We start from the raw sequence: 25,679 nt of genomic DNA on the forward strand, positions 1-25,679 counted from the left end.
GCAACTTCTTCTCTGTAGTGGTATGAGGAAAAAATTGGACATGTGCACAATCTCATTTAATAACATTGGTCCAAGTGCGATCTGATGTTTAGTCAGATAGCACTCGAACTAAATCTACGGTCATCTGCACGAGCCCTATAAGTGATTAATATGCAATATGCTTTTCTGCCTTACAGATTATGGAGCCATGCAACAACGCTTGCTGAAAAGCTTGCTTATTCACCCAAGACAATGGCTTTCCAACTGTTGGAAAACGTTTACACTCACTATTCACTTATGATTTAGCAAGGCTGGGAGTTGCCATTTTGCAATAGATGGAGGACTACAGAATTGAGTCTTGTATCCATTAAATATTTACCCCTTTTTGTAAATTTTTCCACCCTGCAATGTTATCAGAACTGTTACAACAATAGACCGATTTACTGTATATACAGTACATAAGAGCTATACAAAATTGAAGGGACATCCCAATCCAGGGGCGGACACAGACTGTAGTGGGGCCCCTGTGCAAGAAATTTTGGGGGGCCCCCCCTGCCCTTCATAAGGCAACAAAGTTATGTAAACATAACCCCCCATGTGCATCTCTCACCCCCCCATGTGCAGCTCTCATCCCACCCATGTGCAGCTCTCACCCCCCGTGCATCTCTCATCCCCCCATGTGCATCTCTCATCCCCCCCATGTGCATCTCTCATCCCCCCCATGTGCATCTCTCACCCCCCCATGTGCATCTCTCATCCCCCCCATGTGCATCTCTCACCCCCCCATGTGCATCTCTCACCCCCCCATGTGCATCTCTCACCCCCCCCCATGTGCATCTCTCATCCCCCCCGTGCATCTCTGATTCCCCCCACTCCTAGTTAATTAATTGTATTTAAAAAAAATAAAACTTGTTATACTTACCCCCATGCAATCCCTGCAGAATCCTGGCGCTCGTCCACGTCGCTGCCACCAGGTTCTCCTGACGTTCGGCCATGTGACGGCGCCACATACATAGCCATCAGCTTTTGTTTTGGCCAAAAGATTTTTAAAGCCGCCACCACGATAAGGTAGACTCTTCTGGGCGGGCCCTACTCTAACCTATTAAAATTTTCTTAAAATATCCAATACTCTTTTTAGATATATTTTTATTTAGTTTTCTTTAAGGGAATGTGTCATATACATTTTTTTTTAAATGACCAATAATACCACATACAGGGAATACCGCCACACCATGACCAGACCACATATTACCACAACATAGTGACCGAATAATACCACACAGAAGGGAGAAAAACTGCCACACCATGACCAGACCACATATTACCACTACATTACTAATATTACCACCACATTACTAATATTACCATAAGTGTCATTATACACGGGAGCTCTATACATGGTATGTATAACGTAAGTGTCCAGGTAATCTAGTGATCACCAGTGAAATTATACACAGGAGCTCTGTATATAGTGTCAGTGTACAGGTAATACAGTGACATTATACACAGGAGCTCTGTATATAGTGTACAGGTAATACAGTGATCATCAGTGACATTATACACAGGAGCTCTGTATATAGTGTCAGTGTACAGGTAATACAGGGATCACCAGTGACATTATACACAGGAGCTCTGTATATAGTGTCAGTGTACAGGTAATACAGTGATCACCAGTGAAATTATACACAGGAGCTCTGTATATAGTGTCAGTGTACAGGTAATACAGTGATCACCAGTGACATTATACACAGGAGCTCTGTATATAGTGTCAGTGTACAGGTAATACAGTGATCACCAGTGACATTATACACAGTGTACATGTAATAGACTGACTCACCGGTGACGTCTCTAGGTGAAGTCCTTCATCTTCGCTTTTCTCCTTCATCCAGCACAGACCGCCATCACGTCTTCCAGCCAGGACTCGTCTCTGCATAAAATAACACAGTTATCTAGAGCACATTCCCCAACTTCTACATTACGCAGCTGAATACAGACGTGCATCCACCATCAATATATGGTTAGTTATTAGGCAACCTACCATTCCAAATATAAATTGTAATCCACCACTGTGCCCCGATTAACTGTAAATAGGCACTTAATATATAATTTAATTAGAACCTCTACTCTTTCCGCCAATTTGTTACCAGTCACACTCCTGCATCCGCAACGCCCCCTACTCTATACTTCCTGCTCCCCGCATTCAATATTTACATGCACCCCCTGCCCCAATTCATTATATCATGTCCGTGCTCTCCCCACCCCATCATCATTTATCATTTACTCTCCCCCACCCCACATTCGTTATGTGCAGCTCATTATCCCCCTACTCCCAATTCCCCCATGTGCAGCTCTCAAACCCCTCCATGTGCCCCTCTCTCACACCCTCCCCCCCACATGTGCCCCTCTCTCATCCCCCTCCCCCACATGTGCCCCTCTCTCATCCCCCTCCCCCACATGTGCCCCTCTCTCATCCCCCTCCCCCACATGTGCCCCTCTCTCATCCCCCTCCCCCACATGTGCCCCTCTCTCATCTCCCCCCACATGTGCATCTCCCATCTCCCCCCCCCACACATGTGCATCTCCCATCCCCCCCCCACACATGTGCATCTCCCATCTCCCCCACACATGTGCATCTCCCATCTCCCCCCCCACACACGTGCATCTCCCATCTCCCCCCCCACACACATGTGCATCTCCCATCCCCCCCCCCACATGTGCATCTCCCATCCCCCCCCACATGTGCATCTCCCATCCCCCCCCCCACACACATGTGCATCTCCCATCCCCCCCACACACACATGTGCATCTCCCATCTCCCCCCCTACACACATGTGCATCTCCCATCTCCCCCCCACACACACATGTGCATCTCCCATCTCCCCCCCACATACATGTGCATCTCCCATCTCCCCCCCCACACACATGTGCATCTCCCATCTCCCCCCCCACACACATGTGCATCTCCCATCTCCCCCCCCACACACACACATGTGCATCTCCCATCTCCCCCCCCCACACACATGTGCATCTCCCATCTCCCCCCCCCACACACACATGTGCATCTCCCATCTCCCCCCCCACACACATACACACACACACACATGTGCTTCTCCCATCTCTCCACTCCTAGTTAATTGTATTTTAAAAAAATAAAACTTGTTATACTTACCCCCATGCGATCCCTGCAGAATCCTGGCGCTCGTCCAAATCGCTGACAGCAGGTTCTCCTGACTTCCGGCCATGTGACGGCACCGTCACATGACCGGAAGTCAGGGGAATCATGAAGGCGCTGCTGCAACAGCGCAGCTCAGCGCTGAAATGTCCCGGACCCGGCGCATAGCATGGGGCCGGGGGCCCCATGAGGAGAGAGACGCACAAGAGGGGGGCCCCCGAGGGGGCCCCTACCGGCCGGGCCCCATACTAGAGTCAGGGCAGTCATGCCCTGATGGCGGCCCTGCTGGAGGCTGGAGGGGCCCCCTCTCCCTCGGGGCCCCCGTTCAATGAACCGGCTGCACGGGCGGTAGTTCCGCCCCTGTCCCAATCTCATACATTTATGGCATATCCACAGTATATGCTATAAATACAGTATCTAATAGATGTGGATCCCACCCATGTTAAGCAGAAAAAGGCAAAAAAAATATGTGCCAATTCTAGAAAAAAAAACAACATTTATTTGAAATGCCCATATATGTGAGCCTAGACATTTTTAGGGTTTCTTCGCTCCTCACTTTGTCACAGACTGTATAAAACTAAACATTTGTTAACTTCCAATGAATTATTGCAATTTAAAATCTAGAAATATTTAGCATTCATAATTTATATTGTAGAATGAAATTAATTTCTAATGCTCAGCCTCAAGATAGTGTATAAAGTAGTTCGATCACTTATTTCATGAGAACTAAGTAAGGCTAATACATAGAGGTTTTTCTTAAGAATACGTTTCTCTTCTCACTCTACAGGTGGGATATGCATCTTCTTGCTCGGTTCTCAGTGACAAGTTTCAGTTTCCATCTTTTCTACGCACGATCCCTAGTGACCAAGCCCAGTCCAGAGCCTTTGCTTATCTAGTCACATATTTTGGTTGGACGTGGGTTGGAACAATTGCTGCAGATGATGACTATGGGAAATATGGCATCAAGGGTTTCAAAGAAGAGGTTGAAACAAAAAGTGTATGCATTGCTTTCTCTGAAACACTGCCAAGGATCTATAACAAAGACACTATCGATTCCATTGTAAAGGTAATCCGTGGGTCGAGTGCCAATGTTATTGTCATCTTTTCATCAGACATTGACCTTAGTCCATTAATGGAAGCTCTGGCAGAAGCTAATATTACTGGTAAAACCTATTTATCCAGTGAAGCCTGGACAACATCTGCACTGATAGCTAAGCCACAATACTTCTCATTCCTTGGAGGAACCATTGGGTTTGCTATACGTAGAGCAGAAATGCCAGATTTTCAGAACTTTCTCCTTGACATTCACCCTGAACATGGGACTGATGATTTGGTCTATGAGTTCTGGGAAGAAGCCTTTAATTGTACTTGGCCAACGCAAAGAGCAGCTTTTTATACCAATATAAGCATAGAAGCAATTGTAGCAGGGCGAAAAAGAAACATATCTCCCCAGCTCTGCACTGGAAAAGAGCAATTTAAAGATATTCTGAATACTTATACTGATGTGTCCGAATTGCGCATCACCTACAGCGTTTACAAGTCTATTTACACCATTGCTACTGCTCTCCATGATATGGATGCATGTGTGCCAGGATTAGGGCCTTTTCCTGATAAAGCTTGTGCAAATGTACTTGATTTTGAACCATGGCAAGTAAGTATTTACCAATGAGTGGTGAATGTGCAAAAGAACTATAAACACGGTTTAAGGACTCATTCACACGTTTGTGTTTAACCCCTTATCGACCAATGATGGGCATAGCAGGTCATGAGCAAGTGTCAGTTACCGCACCATGACGTGTTATGTCTGTAATGCATTTAAACTGTCACTGTGCGGAGCCGCACGGGAAGAGGTGCTGGGACCCATGTCAGAAATCCCCACACTCAGCGGGCTGTCAGTCAGCATGATAGGGCAGAAGTTACTGAAATATCAGCACCTCCCGCCCGATCACTGCAGGAGCTCGGCGCTGAAAATGGCTGAGCGCCTGCAGTGACAGCCAGGGATGATGCCACCACCGCCCCTGGCTCTTACACCTCCCATTTGCTGTGATCGAGAGTGATTGCAACATTTAGGACGCTGGGAGAGGGAGGGGGCTCTCGTACCTTCAGATCGACGCCCCCGCAACGTCATCACTGGGGCCCAATCATTGCCATGGTGACCCGAGGTCGTCATGACGACCCTGGGTTACCAAGCTACTAAAAGCCTCTTAGACCACATGCAGGGCATGATCTAAGAACCTGTCAGTGCAGCACAGACAGGTATAAAGCATTGCAATGCTGTTGCATTGCAACGCTTTATACCAGCAATCTAAATGAAAAAAGTGAAAGTCCCATACAGGAACTAAGTAAAAAAGTAAAAAAAAAAAAAAAAAAAAATTGTAAAAATATTTTAAAAATAAAATTAAAAAATAATGAAAAAAATTATCAATAAATACGTATTTTTATGTAAAAAATATACCGCTGGAAAAAAAGTGGAACGGAACGTGATCAAAAAGACGAATGTAAACAAAAATGGTATAACTGAAAACGTCATCTTATCCCGCAAAAAAAATAAGCCGCCATACAGCTCCATCAGCGAGAAACATAAAAAGTTATAGCTCTCAGAATACAAATGCGATGCAAAATTAATTATTTTTCCTATAAAACAGTCTTTATTGTAAAAAAAGCGCCAAAACTAGTGATGAGCGAGTACCATAATATTCGTAATCGCTATACTCGTAACGAGTACTCTGTAATAATCGTGTATTCGTTCCGAATAGCGAGTACAATGTAAGTCAATGGGAAATGCGAGTAATTTTCTGCTGGACCCTACAAAGGGGTCTGGGGGCCTGAGGAAAAGGCTGAAATGGATGGGAAAGTGATGAAACAGAATGGGAAGAGCCTGGAGAATGTGCCTGCATGCATTTCTGATTCATATATGGTTTCTGGGAATAAGTTTGTCGCAGTATTACGCCACTTTTACAGACACACAAGAACAACTACCAAACCTAACCTAAATTGCATTTAACAGGCCAAAAAGGTTAAGAAACAGTTTTTCGTTCACAATCACTTGTATTTAAGGCTAAATAAACCAGAGAAACCAAAAAAATATCCCTTTAGCCTTTGTTCACACATACTGTTATGGCTTTTTTTCGCCTTTTACAATTGGGAGGGCCCTGACTTATACATTTTGTAGGTCCCTCTGTCAGACATCATTTTTAGTTCGCTATTCCCCAGCACTTTACAAGCACAGCTAGAACGTACTAGTAGGTATGTTGATCTTTGACCTGAGAGGCCTCAGGTGGCTCTGTAACCTGCGTTTTGGAGGGACAGCTGTTACTTAGACATTTGGGCGGTCCCTCCATCATTGACACTCAGATAGTGGAATACATATTCCATAGCAGTTTACAATGTGCCCATTGTAGCGTTGGGCTTGACCCTCCTCCTCCTCCACCACCATGTGATACTGTGGCCCTAAATTCAAATGTTCAGAGGGCCTGCAGTAGGCAGGAAAGCTGAGTTTTGTGAGAGCCCTCGTGTGGCCCTGTAAAATACATTTTGAAGTGCCCTTGTAGCACCCTGAGGATTCGGCTGCTACAGGGGTATTACACCTCAAGCCAGAGGTGTGGTATTCCACTCCCGGGTAAGGATGGAGTGTGGAACTGAGCTCAGTAGGCTGCATGCACTACATACATCCCATTTCCGGGGGACAGAACTACGGTACTCCCACCAGTATATGTGCAGGTACGACAGCGTCTGTCCCTGGCTGGAGTGGGAGGGGGGTGGAACATCCCAGTAGTGTAGGGGCAGATAGGGGGAGTAGTCTGGGTAAAGCTAGGAGCTCATTGGGTGCTAGTCATCTGGGCTCACACATAGAGGGAGGTATATAAGGTGGGCACCATCTTAGGACAGGGTCTTTTTAGCAGAGGAGTTCAGCCAGGAGGGCTGACAGGGAGCTGTGGCTCCGGCTGGGCCCAGCTCCAGAGCCAAGCCTGCAGAGGGAGAGAGGAGAAAAGAAGGACCCAGAGAGAAAGACAAGAAGGGAACCCCAAGACCCCAGAACAAAGACAAAAGGGTGAAGGGTTGGCGAACAAGGGTACCGGATCCCAAGCTGGCAGAGGCCAAAACAAACCTTAGCCAGGAACCGGAGGTCGTGGGCAGGATCTGCCACGACCCTCACCAAATCCACCAGAATGGCACACCGAGCATAGGGTCAGGGAAGCCAGGAAAGGTTCAACCAACAAGAGACCCGAGGGAGCCGGACACAGGTGGATCCCTGGTGGGAACGGCCAGAGAGAGAGAGAGAGTCAGAAGGGAGCTCAGGACCACGCTCCGGAATCGCCTGGGGGTTAGCCGAGTCCAGGACCTGGTGGACGCAGCAGGGCTCGGGTGGTCACTCAAGGCCAGAGTGACCAAAAGAACACCAGTAAGTAAAAACCCTGAACTGCATCTCCTGACTCTGAGTCTTCTTTCTGCATCATCACAACCCCCATCATCCACACCTGCTGCCCTGAGGCCATACCCCTCCCGTTGGGGGTTATACCATCACTGCTGCACATATACCACTGGCCTCAACGGACTGCTCTGCAGCGGCAGCGTCAAAGCCGCACTCAACGGGTGGCGTAGTCGACAATCAAGTTAACATCTACTGCCATAGACTGCCACTTAGTTTGACACCCTGGGCACGGACCGGGTCACCGCCACAAGGACTACTACCCCTATCCAGATCCGGCTCCGGGTATCCCTTGCACATGGCCCAGGGGGTGCGTCAACTTTGGCGTAGTCGGCAGGATCACGTGCCCGCAACCATCGGGTACTGCGTGCCTGAAGAAAAGTTCGCATTTACCTCAAAAAGAAGTCTCCCGCCGGTTCCGGAGGGTCCCCGCCATCGGACGCCATCTCGGATCGGTTCCCGCCATCGGAGAAGATTTCCCGCCCTGGCAGAGCAGACGCCATTATGGGCGTGCCAGAGGGTGGTAAGAGACGACCTCCCATCGTGGGCCAGGACCAAGAATGGCGCCAAAAACGAAGACCGCCCCCACCAGCAGAGACCGCAATGATTGAGATGTCCATCAGCGTGGGGGGTCTGCCCTCAATGTGGGCGGAGACAGAACAAAAGAGAGAAGATGGGAGCAGCTTGGAGGAGTCTAGAGGAGCCGTACCCGGAGATGGAGGGAGAGGCAGGCAGCACCGACCCTGTGGTCAGGAGCCTGATGCAAGCTACCACCCCACAAGACCTGGTGGAGATCCTGGCACAGCTTCCCCGAGACCGGGAGCGTGCACAGACCGCGCTGGAGGGCCTCGCACGGAGGATGGCCCAGGTGCAGCGAGAAACGCTGACGGAATGGAGCAGGGAGATGGCCCAGCAGGCTGGAACCCGCCAGCGGAGCACACCACCTGCAACGAGGAGCACGCCTGCCCCTGAAGAGGATGCAGAAGGGACGGAGGCCGGAGACGACGCCGCAGAGGGAGCTGAAGAGACGGAGGCAAGTAAAGGGGACGTCACTACCCCAAGCCCAGCCACCGTAAGCCTACCCCCGCTCCCCGTCGCAGAGCCCGAAGTCCCACTGATCGTGCCCGTTGCCGCACCGCTACCGCTCCAGACTAGGCCCCAAGCAGGAGCCGCGACCACGCCCCCTGTGACGTCACGCGCCTCAACCCTGAGCGCGGCCAAGCAGGAGACGCCACCGGCCTGGTCGCAAGGCCGAGTGCCCCCGGGTGCCGCCGTCTTCACGGTGCCCTTTACCTTCAGGGTACCCCAAGCCTGGTCGCAAGGCCTAGTGATCCCGGACGCCGCTGCCACCACCGCGCCCTCAACTTCCACTGTGCCGCACCTGGGTGAAGACTTGTTTGCCCAGCACACTTGCCCGGATGGGCAGCCCTTTGCGTGGCCACCGGAGTACCACCATCCCCGACTCCGGAAAGAAAGACCCCTGGATGAGCCCCTAATCCCGGTTCCGGCGCCCGTCAAGATGACCCCGCTCTCGTTAGAGGAGGCGCAGTTTGAGTGGGACCCCGCAGGAGGAGACCTCATCGGGTTCACTCAAGAGACCCGGGCGGCTGCAGCGGAGCGTGCGGAGTGCTGCCGCCAGCAGTTGGAAGCCTTTGAGCGAGAACGGAGAGAGAGACGGGTCCGCGAGGAGCGGCTGCAAGTAAAGAGTGCAGAACAAAAGAGCCGGACCCGAAGGAACCCCCGTGCAGCCCACGGTCCCCATGCCACCGGGACTGTAATCAAATTCCAACTGCAGCACGGTTGGGGCTTCATCAGAGATCATCACACCCCCGGCGACGTCTTCGTGACCAGAAGAGATGTCGAGTCCCACCTACCGGAGGGACACAGAGGTCGTGACCTTTACCTGGGTGATGAGGTCACCTTCACCCGGCACCAATGTGCCAAAGGACCCTATGCCCTTCATGTACACCGACTGACAGAGAAAGAGCTGAGGTGTCAGGAGGAGCAAGAGGACCCGGACGGGTCTGAAGGGTACAGGGAGGAAGCAACAGGAGGACGCCGCTACTAAAGTACGGTAAATGGAACTGTAAAATAGTTACCCGTTAGGGTACAGGAACTGTTACCATTATAGTCCCCGTTGGGACCAGTGAACTGTTCCAGTGTGTCCCATCTCCCCACTGGCCGAGGACTCAGAGCGGCCATATCCCTTGTAAATAGTTGCGCTTCCTAAAGTGCCCCCTACCGGTTTTATAGGAAACTGTTTTTTTTCTACCAGAGACTGTGGCACTTACCTGGTCACAATTTGCACAAGTGGCCAGAGGTCAAAAATGTTTTATATGAAGAGTATTATGCTGCTGATATATATATAGTGTTTTATATGTTTATGATGTTTTTGCAAAAATTTTGTATGTTTTTGGATATTTTGCTCTTTTACAGCCCGAGGACGTGCTATGATTTACCAGGGGGGAATGTAGCACCCTGAGGATTCGGCTGCTACAGGGGTATTACACCTCAAGCCAGAGGTGTGGTATTCCACTCCCGGGTAAGGATGGAGTGTGGAACTGAGCTCAGTAGGCTGCATGCACTACATACATCCCATTTCCGGGGGACAGAACTACAGTACTCCCACCAGTATATGTGCAGGTACGACAGCGTCTGTCCCTGGCTGGAGTGGGAGGGGGGTGGAACATCCCAGTAGTGTAGGGGCAGATAGGGGGAGTAGTCTGGGTAAAGCTAGGAGCTCATTGGGTGCTAGTCACCTGGGCTCACACATAGAGGGAGGTATATAAGGTGGGCACCATCTTAGGACAGGGTCTTTTTAGCAGAGGAGTTCAGCCAGGAGGGCTGACAGGGAGCTGTGGCTCCGGCTGGGCCCAGCTCCAGAGCCAAGCCTGCAGAGGGAGAGAGGAGAAAAGAAGGACCCAGAGAGAAAGACAAGAAGGGAACCCCAAGACCCCAGAACAAAGACAAAAGGGTGAAGGGTTGGCGAACAAGGGTACCGGATCCCAAGCTGGCAGAGGCCAAAACAAACCTTAGCCAGGAACCGGAGGTCGTGGGCAGGATCTGCCACGACCCTCACCAAATCCACCAGAATGGCACACCGAGCATAGGGTCAGGGAAGCCAGGAAAGGTTCAACCAACAAGAGACCCGAGGGAGCCGGACACAGGTGGATCCCTGGTGGGAACGGCCAGAGAGAGAGAGAGTCAGAAGGGAGCTCAGGACCACGCTCCGGAATCGCCTGGGGGTTAGCCGAGTCCAGGACCTGGTGGACGCAGCACGGCTCGGGTGGTCACTCAAGGCCAGAGTGACCAAAAGAACACCAGTAAGTAAAAACCCTGAACTGCATCTCCTGACTCTAAGTCTTCTTTCTGCATCATCACAACCCCCATCATCCACACCTGCTGCCCTGAGGCCATACCCCTCCCGTTGGGGGTTATACCATCACTGCTGCACATATACCACCGGCCTCAGCGGACTGCTCTGCAGCGGCGGCGTCAAAGCCGCACTCAACGGGTGGCGTAGTCGACAATCAAGTTAACATCTACTGCCATAGACTGCCACTTAGTTTGACACCCTGGGCACGGACCGGGTCACCGCCACAAGGACTACTACCCCTATCCAGATCCGGCTCCGGGTATCCCTTGCACATGGCCCAGGGGGTGCGTCACCCTCCTCTAGAGATTTTGGAGGTCCCTCTTGTGTACAATACATTCGAGAGTGCCCTCACTTATTCATATTGTAGGGCCCTCACTCTGTTATTTAACTCATTTAAGGGTAGAGACTACAGAGAAAAAGACCAAGAGACATGGAGAACTAGAAGATAGCAGTGAGTGCGGCCTGCGATCCTCAGGTATGGCTGAACTCTGTGAACCGGAAAAATAAAGCTGCACTAGTCAACTGGATGACGAGCTCAAATATATCACTTGTGCAAGTCAAAGGACAAGGGATATATGGTGCCCCCCTCCAAGATGGGTTGGAGAAGCTTCTCCAAATGGCTCAGAGATTTTGATTGTCAATATTCCCCAGATTATATAGGAAGAGAAGACTTCTTGATAATATTCCCCAGATTATATAGGAAGAGAAGACTTCTTGATACTGTACTACTTGGTCCAATGCAGAATGTGTATCGTATTTCCAAAAATTACTCCTGGGGGCTGTGTCATAGGTGCAGGGAGATTCCATGACAAGGGCCTCCCTTGTCAAACATTATCTACGATGGAGTACTGTAGACGTTGTGGCTCTCAATTCAAGTTTTCAGAGGGCCATCAGTCGGTCATCAACAATCAGTGTAAATTTCTATTGAATATGTATCCCCGATCTCAGTCACAATGTGGCACAACCTGTGACAAGGGCACCCAATGACAAATATTAGTTTCGTAGGACCACTGTACATTCCAGATTTGTCTACTGCACAATGTGCATAGGGTTTGTAAAAATGAGCCCTATGGGCTGAGTCATGGTTGACGTAGGTAGCCACCATCCCAAGGACCTCCAATCACAAATAGTAGTAAGGCTGGAGTAGGAATATGTGGCGCCCCTGAGGGTTCAGTCGCCACAGAGGTACTGCATCTCACCCAGAGGTGTGGTATCCCACTCTCAGGTAAGGATAGAGTGCTGCCCGGGACCCTAACATCTGCATCCAACACGTCCACTTCAGTAGGGCAGGGCGAGATTGCTCCTAAGGGAGAGCACAGTCCCTGGTCCCTGGCTGGAGTGGAGGGGAACCAAAGTAGGGGGAACCATGTAGTGGGTGTGGGTGGAGGAAGCAGATTAGGGGAGCATGAAAGGAAGCTGTATAAAAAGGGGAACCATCTTGGAAAGTGAGTTCAGTCCAGTCAGAGTGTTCAGTTGGAGGAGGAAAGTGAAGGGAGCAGAGGCTCTGCAGGAGCTCTGCTCCGGAGGCGGGCCTAGTGAGAGGCCCAGGACTGAGAGAGGAGAGGGAGCAGGAGAAAGGCTCCAGGAACAGAAAGGATCCCAGGGGTACGGGAAGTGCTGGAGGCCACCCGTATGCCCAAATCTGCCAGGTGGTGTAGGGATCGAGCCGCAGAGGGGACCGGCCCCTAAACTAGTGGAGAACTACAAGACTCAGCTAGGAACCGGAGGCTGCTGTACTTGCAAGGTGCAGTGGCCACAACCACAATTATATCGCCGAAAAGGTGGCCACAGAGGGTCCAGGGGACTGCAGGTCGCCCGACAAGACCCGACGCCACCGGATTGGGACACTGATTGTGAGGCGCAGGGCAAGGAGGGCGAGAGCCAGCGCAGGAAGACGACTGAGGAAGGCACATAGAAAGGGGTCCTGTCAGGCACTCTTGAATTACCTGAGGGATTGCTGAACCCCTGCCTGGTAAACGCAGCACGACGTGGGAGGTTGTAGTCCGGAACCTGTAACCTGAGGAATTAATAACTGTGAGTAAACTCGGAAGACTGCACCCCACTGTCTCTGTGATTATTACCCGCGCCATCACCCCTGCACTACAATGCCCAGCATCACCTATAACATCTACACTGCCCTGGAGCTAAGCTCTATCTGAGGAGAGCGACGCTCGCTTTGCTGCACTAACATCAGCTCCAGAGGCCCTGCTCCACAGAGGCGGCTCCCTTTGGCCGCATACCACAGGTGGCGTCACAAACTTTGTACATAAAAACTATAAAAATCCCCTATTGAATGACCGCCCTGGGTCACGGACCGGGTCACCGCCACTGTGACATCTCCCATAGCAACGACCGGCCCGGCACCGAGTACCCCACGGCCCAGGGGGCGTGTCAAATACTATCCTGGTTTGTCCACTGCACAATATGCATAGGGTTTGTAAAAATTAGCCCTACGGACTGAGTCAAGGTTGACGTAGGTAGCCACCATCCCAAGGGCCTCCAATCACAAATAGTAGTTATGCTGAAGTAGGAATACTGTCCTGGTTTGTCCACTGCACAATGTGCATAGGGTTTGTAAAAATTACCCCTATGGGCTGAGTCATGGTTGACGAAGGAAGGAAACGGGTTTTTATGAGACGGGGGTGACATTAACAGCAGTAGCATGAATCTGCATTTTTGGTGCATTTAGGTTGGCTTGCTGTCATCTGGAGGGATTACAAACTGTGAAGATATCCAGTCCTTGTTGAATTTAATCAGAGTAAGTCTGTCTGCATTTTCCGTGGAGAGGCGAGTGCGCCTATCAATGATGATTGCTCCAGCGGAACTGAAAACACACTAAGGCACGACACTAGCAGCCGGGCAGGCCAGCACCTCTAAGGAATATAAGGAGAGGTCGGGCCAAGTGTTCAGCTTAATTAAAGGGAACTGAAGCGTCAGAAAGAACGCACGTATGGTCACTTAAGTACCCCTTGACCATGTTCTGCAACTTATCCCTCCTTGGCATTGTTACAGGCACAGATAGCCCTTGCTGTTGTTCTGGTTTATTGAAAATTGCCCAATTTGTGCACATTTGCCCCCCACCTCTGTTGGAGCTGGTGTTAGTGTCTCTCCCCATTATCCCTTGGTGTTGAAAAGAGCAAGTACCTCTGCCACCAGCATTGTCTGAGGGTGATGTTTTCAGCAACTGATCTATAACGGTCCTGTTGAACGATTCCATTGTAAAACTCTTTGGTGACTCCAAAAGGAGAGAAGGAAATTTTTCCTTGTACCGTGGATTGAGAAAGGTGGCCAACCAGTATAGGTTGTTGGATAAAATGTGTATCACGTGAGGGTCTTGCCACAGACACTTGCACACGAACTGTGCCATGTGGTCCAAGCTGCAAAAAAGTAAATGTTCTGTGTCCCCAACAGTAGAAAAAGTGAACATCCTCTCCTCACGCTGACTTGCCTCCTCCTCCTCCTCCACCTCCTCGTCCTCCTCCCCAGCCCATCCAGCCTGGACAGACATGAAGCTTGGGTTGGGTGTCCCCTCTGTAGCATTATGAGTTCCCTCGGTAGCACAGAAAAACAAATCCTCTCCCTCCTCATCCTCCTCACCTTCCTCCTCTTCACCCATTGTTGCCTCAGAATATTGGCTGGGCTGGTTAGTAACCCCCATTGGGAAATCTGGCTCCATACCAACATGCTGGGCACTCAAAGCTTCCTCTTTGAAATTATGCAGTGATTGTTTCAAGAGACACAGCAGCGGGATGGTTACGCTGATAATAGCCTGATCACCACTCACGAGGTTGGCGCAGTACTCAAAGTTCTCAAGAACCTCACAAATGTCAGCGATCCACACCCACTTGACCGTTGTTATGTGTGGTGGCTGACTCTCAGTCTGACGGGCATGCTGAAGATGGTATTCAGCTACTGCCCTCTGCTGTTCACTAATCCTCGCCAACATATGATAGGTGCAGTTCTACTGCGTGGGCAGGTCGCAAATGAGTCGGTGACTTGGCAAATTCAAGTGCTTTTGCAGCGCTGTAATGGCGGAAATGGGCGCTAATATGGTGCACTTTCTCAAGTAGGTACGGCAAGTCACGGTAAATTTTCAGAAATTTCGGAACAACTAGGTTCAGCATGTGAGCCATGCATGGCACGTGTACCAGCTTGCCGACCTTTAAAGTCGCCACCAGGTTACGACCATTATCGCAGATGACCAGACCGGGTTGGAGGTGCATCGGGGAGAGCCACTGATCGGTCTGTTGTTTTAAAGCTTGCCACAGCTCTGCTGCAGTGTGTGCTTTCTGACATAAACAGATCAGCTTCAGCAGAGCGTGTTGCCGCTTTGCCGATGAGCTGCTGCACAGGTCCCAGCTTGGCAATGATGGGGAGGGTAATTCAGCAGAGGATGAGGAGCAGGAGGAGGGGAGAGAGGAAGTGGAATTTGAAGAGGCGGAAACCCTGACAGAAGTTGGGCCCGCTATTCTTGGCGTGGGTAGGATGTGTGATGTTCCCATTTGCGCCTTTGTCCCACCCTCCACCAGGTTCACCTGGTGTGCCGTGACAGAAATGTATCGTCCCTGTCCACAACAACTTGTCCAGGTTTCTGTTAGGTGGACCTTCCCGGTTACGGCGTTGGTGAGAGCACGGTTCAGATTGTTTAACACGTGCTTGTGTAACGCAGGGACGGCACACCAGGCAAAATAGTGGCGGCTGGGAACACTGTATCGTGGGGCAGCCACAGCCAAGAGATCACGGAAAGACTGTGTTCAAACAAGCCTAAATGGCAACATCTCCACAGCTAGCAATTTGGAAATCTGCGAGTTTAGTATTTGTGTCTGTGGGTGCGTGGCTGGGTATTTACGCTTTCTTTCCAAGCTCTCAGGCATGGACAATTGGACACTTTGCTGGGATAAGGAAGTGCATGTGGTTGATGTTTGTTGTGTGTGAGCAACTGCAGCTCGTGGGCAGAAGATATGAGCGCCTGCTTCCTGAACAGCAGATTCTGAAGGACATAGCCCAGGCAACATGACATTGGTTTGACCCGCAGATGCAGATTTGGTATCCTGGTGTTCTACCCACCTACTGGGGTGCTTGGCTGCCATGTGGCTTCACATACTGGTGGTGCTTAGCTTAACTTTGCCCTGGCCTCTGCTCAACTTGGTATGGCAGATGCTACAGACTACAATGTTTTTCTCTGAAGGATTTTCAGAAAAAAAATTCCACGCAGCAGCTGAAAATCCCCTTGCCCTGACTTGGCGCACAGAGGGGGTGCTCTTGGGAACAGTTGACCCAGTTCTCACTCTGGGCAAATCACGACCCCTTCGTGCCTGTGTTAGTGCTACATATCCATCTTCCTCTGTGTTGCTGTCATGGCTATGCATGCCAACGGTCCAGGTTGGATCAGTGGACTCTTCTTTGACCACCTCGTCTTCCATCTCATCCTCCTTCCCAGTTGACATTGTAGGCTGACCTGATGGCAACTGTGTCTCATCATCATCAGCCTCCACCTCTGGAGACAGTAAATGACGTTCCGCCAAGTGGCTTTCTTCTGGCCGTAGGTCCTCAAATACTTGATCACCAACGCACGCCACCTCCTCTTGTCCCTCTTCAATGCTGCATGGTCATAAGCCAGAGCCAACCAAAGGATACGTACCAAACAGATACTCGGAGTGGCCAAGCTTGGGGTCATATGTCTCCTGTGACTGATAATGGCGGGAGGAATGAGAACCAGCTTCAGGATTGGATGGGCCAGCCTTCTTTGTATCCACAGTAGACTATGTGGTCGTGGAACATTTGTTGCTGCTTGACAAATGCGTAGAGGCCTTGTCTGCTATCTAAGACAGAATCTGCTCTCGCTCTTCTGGCTTCCACACACGTTTACGTTCCAGACCGGGAAATTTTCCAGGAATATATTGGATGCATCAAGCTTCTTCTGACCTGACACAGACTGAGTGCCTTCTCGCGCACCACTGACAACACCATGTCCACATCCCTTAACAACAGGCTTTTTTGGCATTTTGGGTTTTGTTGACAGATTTTCAGATGTTGATGGCACAAGCCAAGCTAGCTGTGACAGCCAAAATAGTGGTTAAAATGGCCTGGTGCGGGCTTTGTAGCAGGCAGTAGGAAATATATGGACTACTGCTTTGTGCAGGGCACTCAATGATTTTTTAAGTGGAATAATATGGACAGAAGGCAGGCTGACACCCCAAAATAGTGGTTAAAATGGGCTGGTGCGTGCTTTGTAGCAGGCAGTAGGAAATGTTTGGACTACTGATTTGTGCAGGGCACTCAATGATTTTTTAAGTGAACTAATATGGACAGAAGGCAGGCTGATACCCCAAAATAGTGGTTAAAATGGGCTGGTGCGTGCTTTGTAGCAGGCAGTAGGAAATGTCTTGACTACTGCTTTGTGCAGGGCAATCAATGATTTTTTAAGTGGACTAATATGGACAGAAGGCAGGCTGACACCCAAAAACAGTGGTTAAAATGGACTGGTGCGTGCGTTGTAGTGCGTCACCCAGGGGGGAATATAGGGGACTCAGTACCTGGGCCTTTTACCTTGCTTAGGATGTCACGGCAGTCGGCTCCCGGGCCCGTACTCTGGGGTCTCTCTTGAAAAAGGGGCTTTTAGTGTATGGTTTGTTTCGTGACGCCACCTGTGGTTTCCGGTAATGGTTACCGGCGATGCTGCAGACCTCCGGGGGTGATGAGATGGCAGCTGGGATGTTTCCGCTCCCCACAGGTGGAGCGAGCCCCCCGGGGCAGTGTAGGTGCAGATGGTGGTGATGCTGGGGCTTGTGGTGCAGGAGAGATGGCGCAGCTGAAATAACTGACGGAGGCAGTGGAGTGCAGTCATCCGAGTTTTACTCACAGTTCTGTTCAAGTTCCTCAGGTACACTGTACGGGTGTCAGCCTCCCACGTCGCACTGCGTCTACCAGACAAGGGGTTCAGCACTTTCTCAAGTATATCAGGAGCGCTTGACGGAACCCCTCTTTCTTTATGTTCCTTACTAGACCGACTTCTCGCGCCGGGTCATCTCCCTCCTGCCCTGCGCTTCCCCACACAAAGTCCCGATCGGCTGCTCTGAAGTCCCTCTGGGCAACCTGGAGTTCCCGGACCTACTTGATGCCCTTCACGGTGACTAGGGTGAGACTGTGGTAACTGCACCATGGAAGTGCAGAAGCCTCCGGTTTTCCAGCCGAGACCTGGAGTAACACGGCTGGTCCAGGGACCGGTTTCCTTCTTGCGGCCTGATCCCTCTGACACTTGGCAGACTCGGGTGTACGGGTGGTTTCCTGCTCCTTCCGTACCCCTGGGATCCCTTATGTTACCGGAGCCTTTCTCCTCTGCTCCCCTCCTGGGCCTCTCTTACTAGGCCCCAGTCATGGAGCAGAGCTCCTGAAGAATCTCTGCTCCCCTCCTCTCCTTACTACTCACTCAACAGACCGAACTTCTCAATCCTCTACTCTAAGATGGCTTCCCTATATATACCTCCTATAATGGTGCTCCCCTATTCTACATCCTCCACCCACACCCACTACTGGTTCCCCTTCTCTTTGGTTCCCCCCACTCCAGCCAGGGACAGGGCAGCAGAAGAAGTGCATAATGCCCTTCCAGCCGGCCTGGAGTAGTGTAGTGTTGAATGCGGGTGTTGGGGTTCCGGGCAGCACTCCCTCCTTACCTGAGAGAAGGAGACACCACTCTGGGTGAGGTGCAGTACCTCTATTGCAACTGAACCCTCAGGGGCGCCACAGTAGCAGGCAGTAGGAAATGTTTGGACTACTGCTTTGTGCAGGGCACTCAATGATTTTTTAAGTGAACTATTATGGACAGAAGGCAGGCTGACACCCCAAAATAGTGGTTAAAATGGTCTGGTGCATGCTTTGTAGCAGGCAGTAGGAAATGTTTGGACTACTGCTTTGTGTAGGGCACCAAACGTCTTTTTAAGTGGACTAATGTGGACAGCAGAAGCCAGGCTCTGACCCCTAAAACAGCAGGGAAAATAGACCAGTGCTAAAAAAAAATGCACCACAAAATGCTACTTCTGTGTGTGCTGGAAAAATATTGCTTTGCCTCTGACAAGAACTGTTTTAAGATGGACACTGGAAGAACACTTTAACCTCTCCCTACCTAATACACAATCTCTCCCTCCCTATACTCTGACTTTGTTCTGTGTCCTCAGCTCTGAAAAGAGCTATTTTTTGATGGTATTATGGAGCTAGTGAGTGGTTCCTTTAAACACAGAATTAGTATACACTGCAGGTAACCGAGATGACGCGCCCCCAGGGCAGTGGGGTACTCGGTGTCCGGGCCTATGGATGCTGGGGTGAAGATGTCACAGTGGCTGACCCGGTCCGTGGCCCAGGGCGGTCAACAAAAAGGGGAAAGTTTATATGGGATTTGTAATTTGATCGTGACGCCACCTGTGGTTTTTGGTAATTTGTACCAGCGCTGCTGCAGACCTCTGAGGCAGATGATAAGGCAGCTAGGATGGGACAGCTCCCCACAGGTGGAGCGGGCCTCAGGGCAGTGTAGAATAGATGGTGGTTGGTGATGCTAGGGCTTGTAGTGCAGGCGGGATGGCGCAGCAGGAGTAACTGACAGAGACAGGGGATTCGCTTCAATACCTTTACTGGTGTGGATGTCAGGTACGGTCCAGGGTACTCGGTAGGGAGGGTGCACTTCAGGACTTCTCCCCAATGAGCGGGTATAAGGCCTCCTGGTCCGTATCTCCCTCTCTCTAAGCTCCTGGCCAGCCTGCAACTGGGCCTAGCTTATGTGTCGTGCTGTTCCTTCACCTGTCGCTTGGTAGTAGGACCTTCCGCTGGGAACCACTATCCCTGGGCGCCGGGGCCTTCGTGGTTCCTGGTTCTGTAATGAGTTTAGCTTCAGGTCTGCTAGGGACTTGTAGTCCTTCTGGTATGCCGGTGATCCCTACCTGTAGGCGCGGACCCGGTGTCCGGTTTGTATACTCGGGGTGAGCCTATGATGCTCCTCTGCCCCCTCAACTCCTCTCTCCTCTCCTCTTTGCCTTCGGCCACACTCGGGGCCCTCAATATAGCAGCAGACGTGCTGCGTCTTCGCTGCTCTCAGCGTCAGCACGCTCTCCTCAGACTAACTTCTGACTCAAACTGAACTGCCTGGCTCCACCCTCCATATATATATCCCTAACGGGCTCCCCCTTATGGTATGAGGTGGAAAGGTGGAGGTGTTTGTATGTAACGAGGGCCTCTTGTGGAGAAGTCCGTCCATGCACCCTTTTGGGTCCTGTGGTACCTATGAACAGCAGGGTGCCACATTCCCCCCTAGTACAATTCAGTACTCCTGGACTGAAGCATTTTAAAACAGGTTACAACAATAACAGTAATGATATTAACAACAAAAATAGAGTTACAGTATGTCCCGTAACCAGGTGTCCATTTCACCGATGATGTAACAAGAGTAACATGAGGGACCCGCCAGAAAACCCTCAACGTAGGCCCTGGGCGTGGCTACAGGGCATAGGTGATCCAGGTGCTGGACCACGTCTTCGGGAACGCCAAACGGGTTTTTGTTCTGTGGTCAAATAAGGGGCTCTTTGATAAGTGCAAACTATATACAAGGACAGTTTTTGGCTGCTCACAGTCCTCAGCCTGCAAGTCTTTATACCCTTACGGGTAACTAAATGCACATATTATTTCAGTTTATACAATAAACAATAGTAGGAAATACCCAACTGGGTAACTATTTATAATGTAGGCACTTCGTGCTTATTTCCTAAACCTGGCAGGGATTTGTCCTTGTGTGCTGCGTGTGGACCTTCGTAGCACTGGGGTGTTACTAGTGTCTGTCCATGCACTCTCTGTTAATCTAGCAGGTGTACGTGCTGGTAGATTAGAGAACTGCCTTAATCTCTCTATGGGACTGGCAAGTGCACTGTCCACTGGCCTTCAGGCTCTTCTTCAACGGGTGATCCTCCTCTGACTGGGGACTCTTCCTGTTCCTGAGCAGGTTCTTCCAGAGCACTCACAGGTTCTTCTTGTGGCTGATAGAAGTGTATTACGGGTATAATAACTGCTCCATCAAGTTGAGGCCAGTCCACAGGGAAATCTCCTAGAACTGTGTGAAGCACTTTTTCCTTGGGCTCTTCCTGTGCTATAGGAGGTACTTCTTCCTCCGTTGTCTTCAATAGACTTGGGCACACTTTCAGGTGGTGTCTTGAGACTGTTGCAGTTGTTTTACCTCCATCTTTGCTAATCAGGCAGGTTTTACTGTTGTCAAATTTGGAGTTCAGCACTGTGTAGGGCTCTCTTTTCCACTGGTCATCAAGCTTGTGACTTCTTCTCTTCCGCTTTAGCACTATCTCTCCAGGTGCCAAGGGTTCTGCTGGTGCATGTTTATTGTACTGTCCTTCTTGTTTTTCCCTTACTCTGTTCAGACTGTCTTCGACACAGGCCTGTACTCTCCTGTACTGCTGTTGCCGATTTGTATCCCAGTCTTCAGTGGACATATCTGCTTCAGGTTCTACCACTCCGAGTTCCAGGTCCATGGGCAACTTTCCGGGTCTTGCTCTCATGAGGTACGCTGGGGTACAATTAGTAGTACTCACAGGTATGTGATTGTACAGATCTACCAGGTCAGGTAGTTTGTCTAGCCACTGGTTCCTTTCTTCCAAGGGTAAGGTTTTCAACAGGTCTATGACGATGTTGTTCATCTTCTCACACAAACCATTGGTCTGAGGGTGATACGGCGTAGTCCGGATCTTCTTGCACCCATACAGATGACAGAATTCTTGAAACAGCTCGGCTTCAAAGGCAGGGCCTTGATCCGTCAGCACTTTGTCCGGGTATCCATGGGGCCTGCAGAAGTATGCTTGGAACATTCTTGCTCCAGTTTCTGCTGTCAAATCCTTGACAGGGGCTACCACCAGGAAATGGGAATAATGATCCACCATGGTCAGTGCAAAGGAATAGCCTGACCTTCTGGGTGACAGTTTGACATGATCCAGAGCGACAATCTCCAGGGGTTGGGTTGTCTTGATGGACTGCAAGGGTGCTTTCTGGCTGCTGTAGTCTTTTCTTCTAAGGCTACAGGGTCCACAATTCCGGCACCACCTCTCTATGGAACTCCGCATTCCAACCCAGTAGGACCGGTCCTTCAGCAGGGTTTCCAGCTTCTTCCAGCCAAAGAGACCTGCTTGATCGTGGTAGGCCTCCAACACCATCTGGATATCCGTCCTGGGTACAACAATCTGCCACACCATTTCATGGGTCTTGGGGTTGACATATCTTCTGCACAGCTTCTCTCTGTAGATGAACAGCCGGCTTCTTTCATTCCACAGGTGTTTGGCTTGTGGGGGAGCATCCTTCTCCAGGTGAGAACCTTCCTGGGTGATCAGTCTTTTGATGAGGCTGACAACCGGGTCACTGTCTTGAGTCTCCTTCCAAGTATGGTGGGGTAGAGGATTCAGCGTCCTCCCATGATGTCTTCTGGTGGCGTGTTGCTCGTGGACCACCCCACTTCGGTGGAAAGCAGGTAATTCAACTTCCTCTAAATCATCCACTTCATCCTCGGTGTCTGACTGGTGAGGCATCCTTGACAGGGCATCAGCATTGGTGTTCTGGTGACCTGCCCGTTACTTGATGGTGAACTGATAATTCGACAGTCTGGCCACCCAATGCTGTTCCATGGCTCCCAACCTGGCTGTTTCCAGGTGTGTCAAAGAATTGTTGTCAGTAAAAGCTGTAAACTTAGTTGAGGCTAGGTAATGCTTGAATCGTTTAGTGATAGCCCAGACCAAGGCCAGGAACTCCAGCTTGAAGGAGCTGTAATTTTCCGGGTTCCTCTCAGTAGGTCGAAGCTTCCTACTGGCATACGCAATTACCTTTTCTCTGCCATTTTGCTTCTGGGACAACACAGCTCCCAGTCCCTCGTTGCTGGCGTCGGTGTACAGCAGGAAAGGCTGGCTGTAGTCAGGGTAAGCCAGGATTTCTTCACCAGTCAGGATTTCCTTCATTACTGCAAAGGATTCAGCCTGTTCTTTGCCCCACTGGAATGGGGGACTCTTCCCTCTTTTAGACTGTCCTACCAGGAGGTCTTGTAGAGGTGCTACCTTTTTGGTATAGTCCTTTATGAACCTCCTGTAGTACCCGACCAGTCCCAGGAATTGCCGTACCTTTTTGATGCTTCTCGGTTCAGGCCACTTCTGGATGGCAGTGACCTTCTCCGGGTCTGGCGCTACTCCCTCTGAGCTGACCACGTGTCCCAGGTACTGAACTTTCTGCTTGAGCAAGTGGCATTTAGAAGGTTTTAGTTTCATCCCATACCGGGACAATGCTTCAAATACCTCCGCCAGGTGCTTCAGATGGTCTTCATACGTCCTCGAGTACACGATAACATCATCCAGGTACAGCAGCACTGTCTCAAAGTTCCGGTGTCCTAAGCAACACTCCATCAGCCTCTGGAACGTTCCGGGGGCGTTGCAGAGCCCAAAGGGCATACTGTTGAATTCGCACAGTCCCATCGGGGTGGTGAAGGCCGTCTTCTCCCGGTCTTCCTCAGCAACAGAGACTTGCCAGTACCCGCTAGTGAGATTCAATGTAGAGAAGTAATTGGCAGATTTTAGTGCAGCCAGGGATTCCTCTACACGGGGCAAAGGGTATGCATCTTTATGTGTTATGCGATTAATTTGTCTATAATCTACACACATCCTCATGCTACTGTCCTTCTTTCTGACCAGGACCAGGGGAGCTTCCCAGGGGCTACAGCTATAACTTACTACCCCTGCCTTCTTCATGTCATGCAACATTTTCTTGGCTTTTTGGTAATGTGCTGGTGGTACGGGTCTGTAACGCTCCTTAATGGGTGGACGGTTACTGGTGGGTATGTGATGTTGTACCCCTTTAACCCTTCCAAAATTAAGTGGGTGTTTACTAAACACCTGCTCATATTCCTGAACCACTCTGCAAACACCGTGTTTTTGATGGACAGGAGTGGCGTCAGTTCCAACATGGAGCTGTTGACACCAATCCTCCAGCTGAGCTTCGGAGTCATTGTCCTCCACTGTATCTGGTGGGGTCAAGGATTCCACTGTGTGTATGGCATCATTACTCACAGTATACAGTCTGGCAACAGTGGCGTATCTTGGCAATTTAACTTCCTCCTACCCACAATTTAGGAGACGTTTGGGTACCCTCCCATTGAGTACATCAACTACCCCTCTAGCAGTTAAGAGTGTAGGTTTGTGCTCTGAGCTAATGGGCTCCACTTGAGACCTATTGCTGCCCTACACCAAATCAGCATCTCACTCATTGGGGGAATCACAATGGGTATTGGGTCTGTCACCCGTGCATTACCAATCTCGCCACCTGTTAGCTTTACCTGTTGCTGGTACAGGAGGGCTCAAATCTCTCTCTGGAGCACCTTCCTCTTCCCTGGTTTGGCAGTGTCAGCAATCTGTTGGAGTAAAAACAACACTTCTCCCAAACGGTTACCAACAATATTTGTACCAAGTATCATTTACGGATTGGTATCACCAGGGTTAGATTCTATGACAATTAGTGCTTGGTCCTTTAGTTCCACTCTCCCCACCTTCACTGTCACATCCTTAACCCCTACTAGGTTAAGAGGAAGGCCATTAGAGGCATACACAGAGAGGTTCGGGGCTGGTGGGTGGAGTTCATCTATGGACCAGTACCTTTTGTAGAGGACATCAGGTATGATGGTTACCTGTGAGCCGGTGTCCAGTAACGCAGGTGTTGCTATGCCGCCAGCACGATGGACAGGAAAGGCCTTCCTCCTATGAACTGGTTGTACCAGCTTGATGGGCCTGGTTGAGTTACTCCTGGGTGTCGGCCCTCGGCCCCAGGGTTTGCCCGTTTAAAGGACAGTTCCGCGCGGTGTGGCCTGCCTTGTGGCAACGGTAGCAGATGAAGTCTACTGGAGGGTGACGTTGGTCGTTGGTCCTCCCACGGGGTGGCGTTGTCTTCCTTCTTCTCCTCATCCAGGGGACATCCTCAGGACTGTCGGCGAGTAGGATCTTTCCTTCTGGCTCGGGCTCCGTCTGTAGCTGCAGGGTGCTCAGGACAGTGGCTAGGGTTGTCCAGCTCGCTAGGGGCCACTGTTTGCATCTTTGTTTCAGCCGTTAATGAAGGAGCAGTGGGTGCTGCGGGCACTGGGGGTAACGCTGGTAACGCTGGATAGCAGTCCCTGATGTTTCCAGGGGCTGAAGGCCCTTAATAGCCATGTCCTTCAGGGTGTCAAAGGTGGCATTTGGATGATCTAAGGCCCACCACCATACGGTTCTGCTCTCCTCATGGGACCTCAACCCCCGGATGAATTGTTCTGTCAGCATTTTATTCTCATCTTGTATGCTGGCTGGACTAACCTGTTTCAGGGCCCGCAAGGCTTCCTGTAAGCGCCAGGCATAGTCCCGGATACTGTCCTCAGGTTTCTTGGTACAGTGATAGAACCTCATCCGGAGATCTGTCTCAGTGCGGTTTTCAAACACAGTTTGCAGTCTCTTAAAGATAATGGATACTGATTCCTGGTCTGCGGCTGGCCAGGTTTCAACTTCCCGCTTTGCGGCACCAGTCAATTGTCCCAGCACAACAGCGGCTCTCTGTTTACCAGTCATTGAGTACATATCCAGTACACCGCATATTTTCCTTTTGAATCCAGACAGGGTGTCTGGTTTGCCATCATACTGGGGAAGCCATTTTGCTCCAGGGATATACGGCAGGGCCATGGGTAT

General features: G+C 50.6%; 1 protein-coding gene across 1 annotated transcript in view; it reads left to right on the forward strand.

The window, feature by feature from the left end:
- LOC141258519 (vomeronasal type-2 receptor 1-like) overlaps window positions 1–25,679 on the forward strand; it is a 157,635-nt gene that overhangs the window by 71,118 nt on the left and 60,838 nt on the right. Inside the window, exon 3 of the mRNA XM_073673505.1 lies at window positions 3,939–4,802. Coding sequence (XP_073529606.1) covers window positions 3,939–4,802 — 864 coding nt within the window. The remainder of the gene's footprint in view (window positions 1–3,938; window positions 4,803–25,679) is intronic.

Source organism: Phyllobates terribilis, unplaced genomic scaffold (assembly GCF_046119375.1).
Source record: "Phyllobates terribilis strain yellow unplaced genomic scaffold, ASM4611937v1 Scaffold_3__8_contigs__length_932513732, whole genome shotgun sequence".
NCBI lineage: Eukaryota > Metazoa > Chordata > Amphibia > Anura > Dendrobatidae > Phyllobates > Phyllobates terribilis.